The 13078-nt window shown below is 52.8% G+C and overlaps 4 protein-coding genes across 5 annotated transcripts; 3 read left to right on the forward strand and 1 right to left on the reverse strand.

The window, feature by feature from the left end:
• Positions 1 to 160: 160 nt before the first annotated feature.
• Positions 161 to 2530, forward strand: PV05_05245 (uncharacterized protein). The gene has a single exon (XM_013461727.1). It carries the CDS (start codon positions 271 to 273, stop codon positions 2416 to 2418), a length of 2148 nt encoding a protein of 715 aa, XP_013317181.1. The 5' UTR covers positions 161 to 270; the 3' UTR covers positions 2419 to 2530.
• A 521-nt stretch (positions 2531 to 3051) lies between these two features.
• Positions 3052 to 8942, forward strand: PV05_05246. 2 transcript variants are annotated; one of them, XM_013461729.1, is made up of 2 exons: positions 3052 to 8042; positions 8163 to 8942. In XM_013461729.1, the coding sequence occupies exons 1-2, from the start codon at positions 3407 to 3409 to the stop codon at positions 8675 to 8677; spliced, it is 5151 nt and encodes a 1716-aa protein (XP_013317183.1). In that variant the 5' UTR covers positions 3052 to 3406; the 3' UTR covers positions 8678 to 8942. The 2 variants fall into 2 exon arrangements, with proteins under 2 accessions (XP_013317183.1, XP_013317182.1); XM_013461728.1 differs by having other exon boundaries at positions 3052 to 8942.
• Positions 8943 to 9215: 273 nt separating this feature from the next.
• Positions 9216 to 10378, forward strand: PV05_05247 (uncharacterized protein). Its single transcript, XM_013461730.1, has one exon. The coding sequence runs from the start codon at positions 9455 to 9457 to the stop codon at positions 10202 to 10204; it is 750 nt and encodes a 249-aa protein (XP_013317184.1). The 5' UTR covers positions 9216 to 9454; the 3' UTR covers positions 10205 to 10378.
• On the reverse strand, positions 10286 to 13046 carry PV05_05248 (uncharacterized protein). Its single transcript, XM_013461731.1, has one exon. The coding sequence runs from the start codon at positions 12985 to 12987 to the stop codon at positions 10408 to 10410; it is 2580 nt and encodes an 859-aa protein (XP_013317185.1). The 5' UTR covers positions 12988 to 13046; the 3' UTR covers positions 10286 to 10407.
• Positions 13047 to 13078: the final 32 nt, after the last annotated feature.

A 13078-nucleotide genomic window follows, 5' to 3' on the forward strand; every position in this document is an offset into this window, starting at 1 on the left:
AGAAGCATCCCGGAGTCCGGGGTTGTTTAGCTGGCGTGGCTGGGGAGGAATGTGGCTTGATGTTGGTGGCATCATGTGGCGTTTCACGGAGTGGCGCAGTGCCAAGTGTGACTGCGACGTTCAAGGTTGACCGATGTCATTGTCCATCATTGCGTCTGTAGCTTAGCATTCCACCACGCCGCTCCAATTCCTGCTTGGACGAAGAATGAATTTTGCACACCATAAAACTTCGTCTCATCGGCCGCATTCAGACATGACGTCCTGATTGTCATGAACGGTTACAAGGAGCACCCGCGGGCGTCTGAAATTGGATCATATGATCCATATGCCCTACCTGACTTCGACAATGACTTTATCGACCGCGCGGACCTCGCGGCTTTTGCAAATGCCCTAACAGCACCTACTACAGAGCCCGTAACGGCGCTCAACGACTGGGGTCCCATCCGGCAAAGAGTGAAGAGAAATCGAATTCGACGCAGAGCGCCTAGAAGATCCAAGGACGAGACGAGGGAGGGCTTTGTGTACACGCTGTTGTACTATCCTCTGCTCTTCATCGTCTGCGGCTGGATCGTGTTTCTGTTCATCGTGTACAACTTGACTCGGTTCTATATCTATGCCTACGAACACCTATTTACTTGGACCGGCCGACGAGAAACCCTTCGACGACAGCTGCAAAATGCAAACAGTTATGAGGAGTGGCAAACTGCTGCCCAGCAACTCGACGAATATCTGGGCAACGAGGAATGGAAGCAACACGAACAGTACTCCTATTACAACCACCAAACGGTCAGAAAGGTCACAGCTCAATTGATTGAGCTTCGACAGAAGGCCGAAGCAGAAATCGACAAAGGCCGAGACGGGATTGGTGGACTCACTGCCTTGGATGAGCTCAAGTCTCTACTTGAAAGTTGCGTCAAGAACAATTTCGTGGGGATCGAGAACCCTCGCCTATATAGCGAGACGTACATCGGTACCAAGGTCCTGATTCAGTCCTTTGTTGATCAAGTGCAGAAGAGCTTGAAAGTGGTGCTCGATTGCGATCGTATGACTGACAAGGACAAAGCTGTCTTCTTCCGGCATCTCGAGCTCAACTATGGACGCACGGCCTTGTGCCTTTCAGGTGGGGCGACTTTGAGTTATTACCACTTCGGTGTCATCAAGGCGCTTCTAGACGCTGGAGAGCTCCCTGAAATTATCACTGGTACTTCTGGTGGCGCTCTTGTAGCGGCATTGGTGGCGACCAGGACGAATGAGGAGTTGAAACAACTATTGGTGCCAGCACTCGCATACCGCATCCGAGCTTGCCATGAAGGCTTCACGACATGGATTCGCCGGTGGTGGCGCACCGGTGCTCGATTCGATTCCATTGACTGGGCCAAGCAATGCAGCTGGTTTTGCCGCGGATCACTGACTTTCAAAGAGGCATTTGAGAGGACGGGCCGTATCTTGAACGTCTCGTGTGTTCCCTCCGACCCTCACTCGCCAACCATTTTGAACAACCATATCACAAGTCCAGATTGCGTCATCTGGTCCGCTGTGCTTGCTTCAGCCGCAGTCCCTGGCATTCTCAATCCCATCGTGCTCATGCGCAAGACGCGAGACGGCAAGTTGGTACCCTACTCGTTCGGCAACAAGTGGAAAGATGGCAGTTTGCGTACCGACATTCCTCTGAAGGCCCTCAACCTCCACTTCAACGTCAACTTCTCCATTGTGTCCCAAGTCAATCCCCACATCAATCTGTTTTTCTTCTCTCCAAGAGGGTCCCCTGGCAGACCAGTCACCCATCGCAAGGGCCGGGGTTGGCGGGGTGGCTTTCTGGGGTCGACGATTGAAACCTCGGTCAAGCTCGATCTGCAGAAATATCTCAAGATCCTGCGACATCTCGAGTTGCTGCCGAGACCGATGGGCCAGGACTGGAGCGAAATATGGCTACAACGCTTTTCCGGTACCGTCACCATCTGGCCGAAGACTACGGCCAGTGACTTCTGGAACATCCTCAGCGATCCGAGTCCGCAACGGCTCGATCGGATGATCCGGGTGGGCCAACGCAGCTGCTGGCCGAAAATCAGATTCATCTCCAATCGTATGAAAGTAGAAAGGGTCATTCTCGAAGGGCTGCGGAGAGGTGGACCAATTGACGATGGCCAACGCGTTCCCAATCCTGTTCAAGAACAACAGGCCGAAGAAGCGCTTCTTCGCGCTAGAAGACAACCGAGTGCCGGCTTGCCAACAGCAGAGAGCATACATGACGATGAGTACGTGGAGCGAACTGCGCGTAGGCAAAGTAGCATTCTCAAAGAACTTACACGGCAGGCGTCAGTATTCTGGCAGGACGACGGGCATACTGAAGGGGAGGATGATGTGATTGACACGCCCGAAGAAGCTGAGGACGACAGCTATGGGGAGCATGAAGAGTGACGGCATTGCAGGATCGGAAGGGCGTATCATTAGTACAAATCAATAGTCAATTAGCGCGATTGCAGCATAGTATGGTATCCTGAATGACCCTACCTGGTAGTTTTGAGAGAGAGCGGGAGAGGTGGTAGGAGGGTTTGCATCTCCCTGCAGCCAGACTCTTCGTGTCGTCGACGAGGAATGTCACGTGATTATCAAAAGTACATTATCTAGGGCGGCTCCCCCCTGCGCCGACGATAAGGTTCTGGCGAGGCGCAACCGAGATCTGACGTCGATCTTCGCGGCATTGTCTTTGCAAGTCCAACGTTTCTACAATTCTTTATTGCAGTGGTTTGGCTTGTCTTGATGCCTTGAAGTTCTACAAGCCTAAAAAGTATTGTCGCGTGTGACTCCGGTAGCACATCCGCACATAATCGAGACCGAAAACATTCGACATGGTGGTTGTTGAGCTATGTTGATATTTAATGCTTTAAAAGTGCTGCTTGAGATTGAATCTGTTGCCTGTTGGGGTCTGCAGCTTCGTTGGACCTCATTGGTGGTGGTCGTTAAAAAGTGGGATTGTATCTGGTCTTGGCGCTGCGCCTGCGCCTTGAGAGATTCAGACACACGCCGCCTCCCCCAAAGAACCTTCAAGGCGACTGAATCACCATCAACAGACCATCACTTCCTGTGCTCGAGTCACTGTACCAAGCTGTGCATAGTTTCTCTTTGGTGTCGTGCATCGTGATCCACTGAGCACTGCCGAACTCTGGTCCTCCCGTTTGATTCACAACCACCGATTTCCCTGACGAGACGCGCCGTCACCAACTCGTTCGAGACCACCCACTGTCGAATAGCAGCTTCGAACCGTCCTCACTCCATTCAGCCCAATTCTGCACACTGAAATGACATGCCGAAAGCTCTTTCAGTGATGATTTCGAGGCCCTAAGTGACCGATTACCCCGTGCGTCTTTCCCCAACCGACATTCCACATCCCATCGACTTCTCCAGCATGCCAAGCTATCGCAGCGCAAACAAGCGCAGTCTTGAAGAGCTTGTTCAAGCCGAAGATCCTGACGATGATGATTACGATGATCATGCTTCCGGGCCATCAAAGGCCCGTACTACCAAATCCAGACGAAGTGGCCCCCCAGCGCGCAAGAAGCAGAGACGTGGGTACCGAGGTTCGGAGATCGATAGCGATGATGAACAAGTATCGTCCAACGACGAATCTTTCGATGAGGAAGAGTCGGAAGATGAGGAGGTGGAAACGAATGAGAGGGGCAGGCCAGTGCGGAAGACTGCGAAGAAGAGAGTGACATATGAAGAGTCCGACGGTTCGGAGGACGAGTTGTCGAAGTCGCCCTCAATTGAGCCTCTGACTCCACCCCCCAGGAATTCCTCCAAAAAGCTCATTGTCACGCTTAGAACCGGCAACACTCCGCGGGCGACCCGTAATTTGAGACGCGGGAGTTACGGCGCGAAACAACCTTCCAGTTCTTCAGCACAAGCACCTGAACTTCCTAGGAGGAGAAGTAGTCGCTTGTCTCACGACCCGGAGGACCCTCTTGTCGCTTTGACTGACTCGGGTCATCACGCCGAGGTTGTGCGAGCCGGTTCACGAGATCCTGACGACATTCCCCCGCGAGCAACAAGAGGTGGGAAAAGCATCAAATATCCATCAAAGAGCACAATAGATGAAGAATCTCAATCCATGGCCAAAGAAGAGGAAGCCGAAGTTGTGGATGAAGGGGAACTTGAAATCAAAGCCTCCCAATACGAACTGCTTGAGAGTGACCCTCAGGTTGCGGAAGAGGAAGCCGACCATCCGCCGCCAAAATTGATCTCAGACCTCTTCGAACATGCCGAAGCTGAAAGTGACGGCGACGCTCACTTTGCGGCCGAACAAGCCCCTGCCACCCAAGAAGAAGCGGCGGCCGGGGCAGAGGCAGAGGACGACGATGACGATGACGTCCCCCAGCGAGGGCGAGTGACCCGCGGTGCTGCAAAGCGGCAGGCAGAGTCACCTGAGTTTGAACCAGAGCAGTCGCCAAAGCGCCTACGTGGACGCGGCTTGAGAAGCGGAGCAAAACAAGCTGCTTCTCGAAGTCGTCGGCGGAAAGCGCAAGACGAAAGCAGCGATTTCGACCCAGAAGGAGAACAAGCTGCTCAGGAGGATATGTCTAGCAGCAGCGGTGCCTCAGAAGCGTCCCCCCAAAAGCACGATGAGTACGACAGCAGTAACAACGGTCGGAGATCGACACGCCTTCGAAGTAAAGCAGCCTCTCGCCAGAGGTCTGAAGCCAGCGACGCTGACGAGCTTGCTGCGGAGGTTGAGGAGCTCAAGCGAGATGAGAAGAAGAAACGACGTGAAAGAGAGGAGGTCGTCTTCGAACCGCGCCAACGACGAGGTGTCAAGAAACCCAACTATGATCTGCTGCGAAACCTGGCACCTATTGAAGACGAGGAAGAGCCTGCGCCATCCCCTTCACAACGACCTCGTAGAACAGGAGGTGGTGGCTGGCAAAGAAGTCTCTTCAACACGTATGGTCCGTTCGGCGGAGGTGGTGGTGCTGCACCAGTTCTTGGAGGTGGCCCTCCCCGAGCCCAAGGTGACGTGGACTCGGACTCCAGTGATGACGAAGTCATGAAGCGACCGAAAGCTGTGGGCGGCACAGTAGGAATGACCCCTACGACTGCAGGAGGTGGTTTCAACTTGTTTCCCCAGACCCTGAACGCAGACCCTGCACAAGCTGCTGCTGGCACTCCTGCCAACTTGGGCAAGCTTAAAGACAAGCAGGCTCTGGCAGATGCGGACCCGCTTGGAGTCGATCAGAATGTCAATTTTGACAGTGTCGGTGGCCTTCAGGGCCACATTGACCAGTTGAAAGAGATGGTCGCTTTGCCTCTGCTTTACCCAGAGATCTTCATGCGCTTCAAAATCACTCCGCCTCGCGGTGTCTTGTTCCATGGTCCTCCTGGAACGGGAAAGACGCTTCTCGCTCGAGCCTTGGCGACGAGTGTTAGCTCGCAAGGCCGAAAAGTCACCTTTTATATGCGGAAAGGTGCAGATGCCTTGAGTAAGTGGGTTGGCGAAGCCGAAAGACAACTACGTCTGCTCTTCGAAGAGGCTCGAAAGAACCAACCTAGTATCATCTTTTTTGACGAAATCGATGGTCTTGCTCCTGTCCGATCGAGTAAGCAAGAGCAAATCCATGCTTCGATCGTTTCAACTCTGCTGGCCTTGATGGATGGCATGGATGGAAGAGGTCAAGTCATCGTCATCGGTGCAACTAACCGACCTGATTCAATCGACCCTGCTCTGAGAAGACCTGGGCGATTCGATCGAGAGTTCTACTTCCCTCTCCCCAACACCGAGGCTAGAAAGGCCATCATCGACATCCACACCAGAGGTTGGGATCCTCCACTGCCGGAGCCCATCAAGAAGGAGCTCGCCGAGATGACAAAGGGGTATGGTGGAGCCGATTTGCGGGCATTGTGCACTGAAGCTGCTTTGAATGCTGTACAGAGACGCTATCCGCAAATCTACAGCTCTACAGAGAAACTGCTCATCGACCCCAAGACAATCGAGGTGACTCCCAAAGACTTTATGATTTCCGTCAAGAAGATGACGCCCTCTTCAGAACGATCAACCTCATCTGGAGCTTCTCCGTTACCAGCTAGTGTTGCGTCCTTGCTGCGAAACCAGCTTGATGCTGTGCAGAAAATTCTAGCGGACGCCCTGCCACAGAAGAAGCGGCTGACTGCACTTGAAGAAGCTCGATATGAAGACGCTGCTGATGGACAGAGTTTCGGCAGGGAAAAAATGCAGCAAGCATTTGAAACCTCCAGGGTCTTTCGTCCACGCCTGCTCATACGAGGCAAAGTGGGCATGGGCCAGCAATATCTCGCCGCTGCTCTGCTCAATCACTTTGAAGGCCTTCACGTGCAAGCATTTGATCTCCCTACTTTGTTGAGCGACACTACAAGCTCGGCCGAGTCAACGCTTACAAGGCTGTTTTCAGAGGTCAAGATGCACAAGCCGAGTGTAATATACATTCCAAATGTGCAACAATGGTGGGATAGGGTCGGCGAGACTGTGCACGCGCTCTTCTTGGGCATGTTGAGATCCATCAAGCCCACTGATCCAGTATTGCTGCTTGGTTTTACAGAAGGCAACCCCGACGAAATCGATGAAGATATGCGACGTGTACTGTTTGGTTACTCGCTGAAGAACCAATTTGAGTTGAAAGCTCCTGACCGCGATGAACGTTACGAATTCTTCCGTGGCCTCAAAGATTACATAAGAACAGCGCCTGACGATTTCCCGGATCCTGCAAATCGCAAAAAGCGCGAACTTGAGAGACTGCAGGTAGCACCGCCTGAGATGGAAAGACGGCCGCCATCAATGACCAAAGAGGAGCTGAAAGCACAAAAGAAGAAGGATCGACTCACGCTCAACATGCTCAAGCTTCGTTTACAGCCTATCATGGATCAAATTCGAACCAAGTACAAGAAATTCCGGACAGGAGTTATCGACGAAGGCCAGATTCGTTATCTCTACGATGAAGCTGACCCACAGACAGTCACTTCCGACCTGCAGGCAGAAGTTCTGGCTCACGCGTCCTACAGACCATTCGAAATTGGAAAAGATGCTCACGGTGTATTAGGTCTGGTCGATCAGGGGAACAACAACTTTTACTACAATCTTGATTCTGTGACGATCGAGAAGCGTCTGAGCAATGGGTACTATAAGCGGCCGAAGGATTTCCTCGCAGATATTAAGCGCTTGGCCAAAGATGCAAAGGCGATTGGTGATGAGGACCGATTACTGAAGGCAAATGAGCTGCTCGCCAATGTTGAGGTCGATATTGCCGCCATCGAGATGGGCGAACCAGCCCTGAATGCTGAATGCGAGCGTGTCTATGAGCGGGAACTTGCTAGAGAAAAAGAGGTTTTGGAAAAGGCGAAAGCCGGGAACGAGCAAAGCAGAGACATGCCTCCACCGCAGGTAATGTCTAACGTGCCTCATGGCAATGCTTCAGGACCGTCGACGACCACTGATTCCACCGGACCAGTCCTTCTGGGCGAGCCAATGCAGCGACGTCGTGATTTCGTCCAGCGTCTCGCTCCAACTGCAGGCGATGCCATCGAGTCTGCTTCCGTGGTTACAAATGGCATACACCCGAGCCACGACGATCTTGCTCAGTCTGATTTGACCAACGGGGGCCCTTCAAACGGCTATCAAGAAGATGTGGAAGGCGATACGCCCATGGGCGGCGTCGAGTCACATCCTACATCGAATGACAAGGCCAACGATACGCAAAAGACCCATACAACTGCTTCCTTTGGCAATCGTGAATCGGCACAGCCGAGACCGCTTCATTCGTGGACAGCCCCGTCGCAGCACTTGCTTAAGGAGTCTGGCATGTCTGCTCCGCGCTCGCAAACAGGACCGTTCACGCCTATGCCGCAGGGTAGTCACCCCGCAGAATTTCAGAACGACGCAAGCACCACTGAAACACCCACTGAAAAGAAGACATCGTCTGGCGACATGGACCAGAACAACCAGCAAGATTCAGGCCCGAATCTTTTTTTGCTAGACGAGAGGCGATCTGCAGGAGGCAGTCAGATCCCTTCGACCCAAGGTACGTGCAAGTCTTCTAAAGGCCCTCCTTCTCATCCCAGACCCAATTCTGCTCGCCATTCTCGTTCGTCTGATATCAGGGACGCTTCCGAACCATGTTGGCTAAATGCCATCAATGCAGGAAATATGCCCGCCTCTCAAGATCTGGTAGACCCTTTGTCTGGCACCAGCACTGGTGCTGGCCATGCTCGGCCTTCGTCTTCGGAAGGGCAAGGACAGGAGCCCTTTTCCCAACCGCGTGTCCCGCCGTTTGATGCTGCAGACCGCGACCGGCGGCGATCGTCGAGGTCAAATGGACCTGCGGACATGCAGGAATTGTTGAACCCATCCGACTCCCCTATGATCGCACCGACTGCCAACAATCGGCATACCCGACCGAACTTGGTACAGGTGGAAGAGCGAAGTTTGGATAGCTTCCACGCCGAGATCACGGACAAGACCAGTAAGCTGTCGGTCGAGCAGTTGGAGCAGGTCAATTCAGTGTTGATGGACGAGCTGTGGCGGACGCGTGGGGAGTGGGATCGTGGGAAGGTGCTGGAGGACCTTACGAAGGCATTCAACTGGGTTCTGGACGATATGGCCGAGGCAGGACAGGAGATGGCGTCGTCGGGGAGCTGGGGGAAGAAGACACAGTAGGACTTACCATTGACGAGCTGGAGGAACGTGTGCTGTAAGAGCACGATTCACAACAAGGGCGTTACTGGAGCGTGCAGGGAATCACAGGTCATGATAAAAAGGGCTAGACCAGACTTCCAGGGCTTACTGAGGGCTTGGGTCTTTTAGGATTGTGATTGTGATACGCTGTGTAAATGTACCTTGATGATTGGCATTTTACTTGATATTGTAACTTTGTGTAGAGGACCCAGAGGACATAAGATTCATCGTATTCAATCTTTCAGAACTGCATGAGATCTGGCTGAGGCGAGGTATAGACTTCTTTCTCATCGTAGCCATCGAACACATGGAACTCTGCTCCGAAAATGGTTCCTGTATTCAGACATACGCTCGCAGCAAGCGTTGACAGCGTCGAATACATCGCAGCCTTACCCGTCTTCCGGCTGCTTTAAGAAATGACACGCTTAGTGGGAACTGGCCTCCGATAACGATAAGCGATTTAGCGCAACACCCTTTTGTGGCTTTTTGTACCCAGTGTCCTCTTTCAACTTTCCCGCATGCTACGACTTTCCTTCCCTGACTTCGACATCAGATTTCTCCCCATTTGACGCTCGCTCCTCTTTCTACGTTACATTTGGCGACATCTCGACTGCGGCGCTCCCTCGCTTGGCTGCAATTCTCCGAGTCGAATTTGCATTGACCTGAACGAACTCTTGACTCATCTCCCCACACGCACACCGTGGGACCTGATGAGCACAACCTAATTCCACCAACAACACTTTCTGTGCGCGAGACAAGATGCAGTTCCTTTCGCTCCTGGGGCCCATAGCCTACCTGGGCATCCTGATCGGCAGCATGGCCACGTTCTCACACCTGTATCGCCAACGCCAAATCAACTCCAAACTGCGTCTGGCACCATACTTCCCCGCCCACGCAAGCCGGAACATCTACCTCTCTCTACTGCACATGTCGGACTCGAACCCGGACGTCAAGGTGCCCGACAGCGTCCTGCGTGCCGCCCTCTTGTCCCGCGCCGTCGAGGACGTCCAGCGTGTCATGGAAGTGCGCACACGGAAACCTCCGCTGGCCCAACTTCTCCAGCGCGGCGTCGTGGGCGACGAGATCTTCCAGCGCCTCCAGCGCGCGGAGCAGGAACTCGAGCTCGAAATCAAAGACGTGGTCAACGAGGCTAACGCGCTCGCCCCGAATTGGGGGACCCATATCTTCCAGAGTGCGAATGAGATGGTCAATAACAAGATGCTGAGGGACAAGTTGGACGCCATCAAGGCGACGTTGCCGGCAGAGAAGGAGGCTTGGGATGCGCAGAGAGAGAAGGCCAGACGTGAATTGGAGGGGGAAAGCGTGAGCCGTGTAAAGACACAAGCCGTAGAAGCGCCAGCCGCGGAAAAGACAATCAAGGCCGGAAGTAGTGATGAAGACGGGGTTATTGTCGAACCTCCTGCTGCGGAGGTGCCCGCTGCTGCTGCGGCCGCCGCCGGCGGGGGCGGTGGTGGTGGGAAGGGCAAGAAGAAAAAGGGAAAGAAATGAGCGATTCCGATACTGTATGAACAGAAGACTGCTTTTCCATGGTAGGGTTTATGAGCGCGCATAGCGAAAATTTGCATCTGGCGTATATCAACGGAGGCGGAGCTTCTATGCATTCATGTGCTATGATACAGATGCTATACAACCATTTGAACAATGCGGCATCGCACCACTGACATTTCCAACTCTGCTATATCAAAATACCATCACAATGCGCTGGGCCAGTCACGACGGTTGAGAACATCCTGTGGCACAGAGGTGTTCAGTTCTTCAGCCACCTGCGATATCTCTTCAGAAAGATTGCTGCCCCTCTCCATTCTTCTTTCGATCACCATGCAGAGGAATGACGATAGCACGTCCAGCCTGAACTCCTGAGCTGGCTGACTTTCAACGTCCCGCAGCAGCTCGGGATCAACGTCTGCTTCAGTCATTTTCCTGTCCATCATCGTCACGAAAATGTTGGTCAGGGTGTTCAGAGCGCTTTGATACTGTGTTTTTCTTAGTGCTCGCAGTCTCCTATCCCGAGGTTGTGGAGGTCCAGCAAAGTCTGAACTGAACGCGCGCGCAACTGAGATGATGATCAAGCGCATGGCTTCTTCATGTGGCAGTATACCAAACGACTTGCGCAACCCGTATAGTGCACAGAGAGTGCCTTTAGGGTCGGAAGCAAGGCAGAAACAGCGAATGATTTGTTCGTATAAATCATGAGAGAAATCGGCCTGGACCGCCTCCCTCTTCTTCGGGGTGATTGCATTCATCCACCCTAGCATCTCGGCGAATACGGTTCGTGCATCAGGAAACCCTTTGTCGCCTGTAGCACCAGAGGTATAACAAGCCTTCGCAGTATCCCAGAGTGCCGCGAAGGTTTCCAGGTCCGGCTGGATCGTCTGTGTCAACGTCAAGTATTTACTCCACACTTCATGGGCTTGCCCGGATCGGAGAGACGCATATAGCCAGTGATTCATAATGAATGAATTTGGCTTGATATCTGCCGAACCAATCAATACATCGGTGAGCTCACCGGCTTTAGCCAAATCCGACCGACGTGTGTAGTATTGCAGCAGGATCGAAAATGTCTCGATCGTTGCAGGTGGCGCCCCTCGGCGCAGAAAGAATGGCACTCGCCTCGTCTCGAGTGGTGGTTCAAGGGGGGTTGTTGACTTTCCTTCAGCTTGCTGCGCAAGTCGCTTCTGAACCATATCGATCCGAGCCTGTATCATGGCCCAGGCAGTACTTTCTGCGGTCTGGCGGGCTTTGGGCGATCCTTCTCGTAGGTAGGCCGCTATCAGGCCGTTGATGTGCCCAGCATCTGGTCGGACGCCACGCTCATACATAAGCTCAACCACTAGCGAAGCATCCTCAACTCTGCCTTCTCCAAGGAGCCATTTGAGCCACGATCCAAAGAAGAATTTGTTCTGATAATATCGTGGAAGAAAGACAAAGGACGCGAGACCGACCTTGTTGATGATGTCCTCGCCGGGCAGCTGTGAGTCCTGTAGAGTTTTGACCATGCCCTGAAAAAAATTCCAAGAGTCACTGGCGTTCTTGTACTTGAACAGGTACATGTCTTTGAAGACTGCAAGTGCAAGATCCACACGGCCAGCTTCGAGCAACGTGCTACTGATTCGGCCCAGCAAGTCCAATGTCTTTTGTTGGTCTTCTTCCTTCTGCTCCAGTATCCGACGCAGTTCCATGTAGCACCACCAAGTTTTGGCTGGTGCAGACCCACTTTGACTTTTGGCCCAAGCTGATATGACCATGACCAGAACCTCGGGGTCGACCATTGTAGTGTGATTATAACATTCGAATGCAAGGTTTTGGGCCTTTTGAGGCTTTCCGAGATCAACATAAATTCGGATACCCGTCATCCAGAATGTCTCCGCGAGGTCGTCCTTGGTTCCAAGTCGGCTTTTCTGTGCCTCCCAAGTCTCTGCCGCGGCAGCAATGTCTCCAACGGCTTGAAGACCATCGATATATTGCACCCATTCTTTGTCCTCGAGTGAAACATCCACCTTCATCATGTCCTTGGCCAGCATTTGAAGGTGCTTGGGTCTGTAGTACTTGGTGCTTTGAGTTTTCCACAGGAAATGCCAGACATCCTCGGGAAGAAGGACGGCAAAACTCGACACATGCTGCTGACACTTGAGGTACCATTTCCACAAAGCAAAATAAGCCTTGTCGTCAGCCTCAGCCTTCTCGGCTTCCTGCAGGGCCTTGTTAAACCGCTTGACGTATATTTTGTCCGTGGCCGGAATGCTCAAAGTGACCTTCATTGAAGACTTGGACTCTGCTAGCCGTTTCGTCTCTTCCTCACCCCTCGCCAGTTCTTCAAGTTCTTCATCGCTAATGAGATCGTCGGTCCCAGGAGGCATGACTCCTTCCTCTTCTAGAGCCTTCAAGAGTGCCTCTCTTTCATCGGGCGGGAATGAACGCATAAACTCGCTGTTGGGTCCAAACGGTCCCTCTTTCAAGACGGCCAATTCCCGATCCAATTGGTCCAACTCTGAACGAACTTGTTGGCCTTCCAACTCCATGTAATCGCGAACAGGCACCCTTGTGGAGGCATCATTGCCACGTTGTTCATATTCGTTGACCGTGACTTGCCCGAGAGGCCGAGCCGGCAAAGGACGCTGGGTTTGTTGAGGGCGTGGAGGGCGGGATCGAGGTGGTTGCCTATAATGACGGATAGGCTGGAGAAATTGTAGGCAATTCTGGTGCCCGGCGAAGCTGGGAGACAGATAGAACTGTTGGTGCCATCTCCTCGACAGCTGACAGATGCTGCGCATGAATATGTTTAATTTCTAGCCGTGATGATGAGTGATGTTCAATGAACGTGCAAGAAGACTGTGCAGGAAAGAAAAAAGTTCAGCGAGTGAA

The sequence above is a fragment of the Exophiala xenobiotica genome (assembly GCF_000835505.1).
Source record: "Exophiala xenobiotica strain CBS 118157 unplaced genomic scaffold supercont1.3, whole genome shotgun sequence".
In the NCBI taxonomy this organism is placed as follows: domain Eukaryota; kingdom Fungi; phylum Ascomycota; class Eurotiomycetes; order Chaetothyriales; family Herpotrichiellaceae; genus Exophiala; species Exophiala xenobiotica.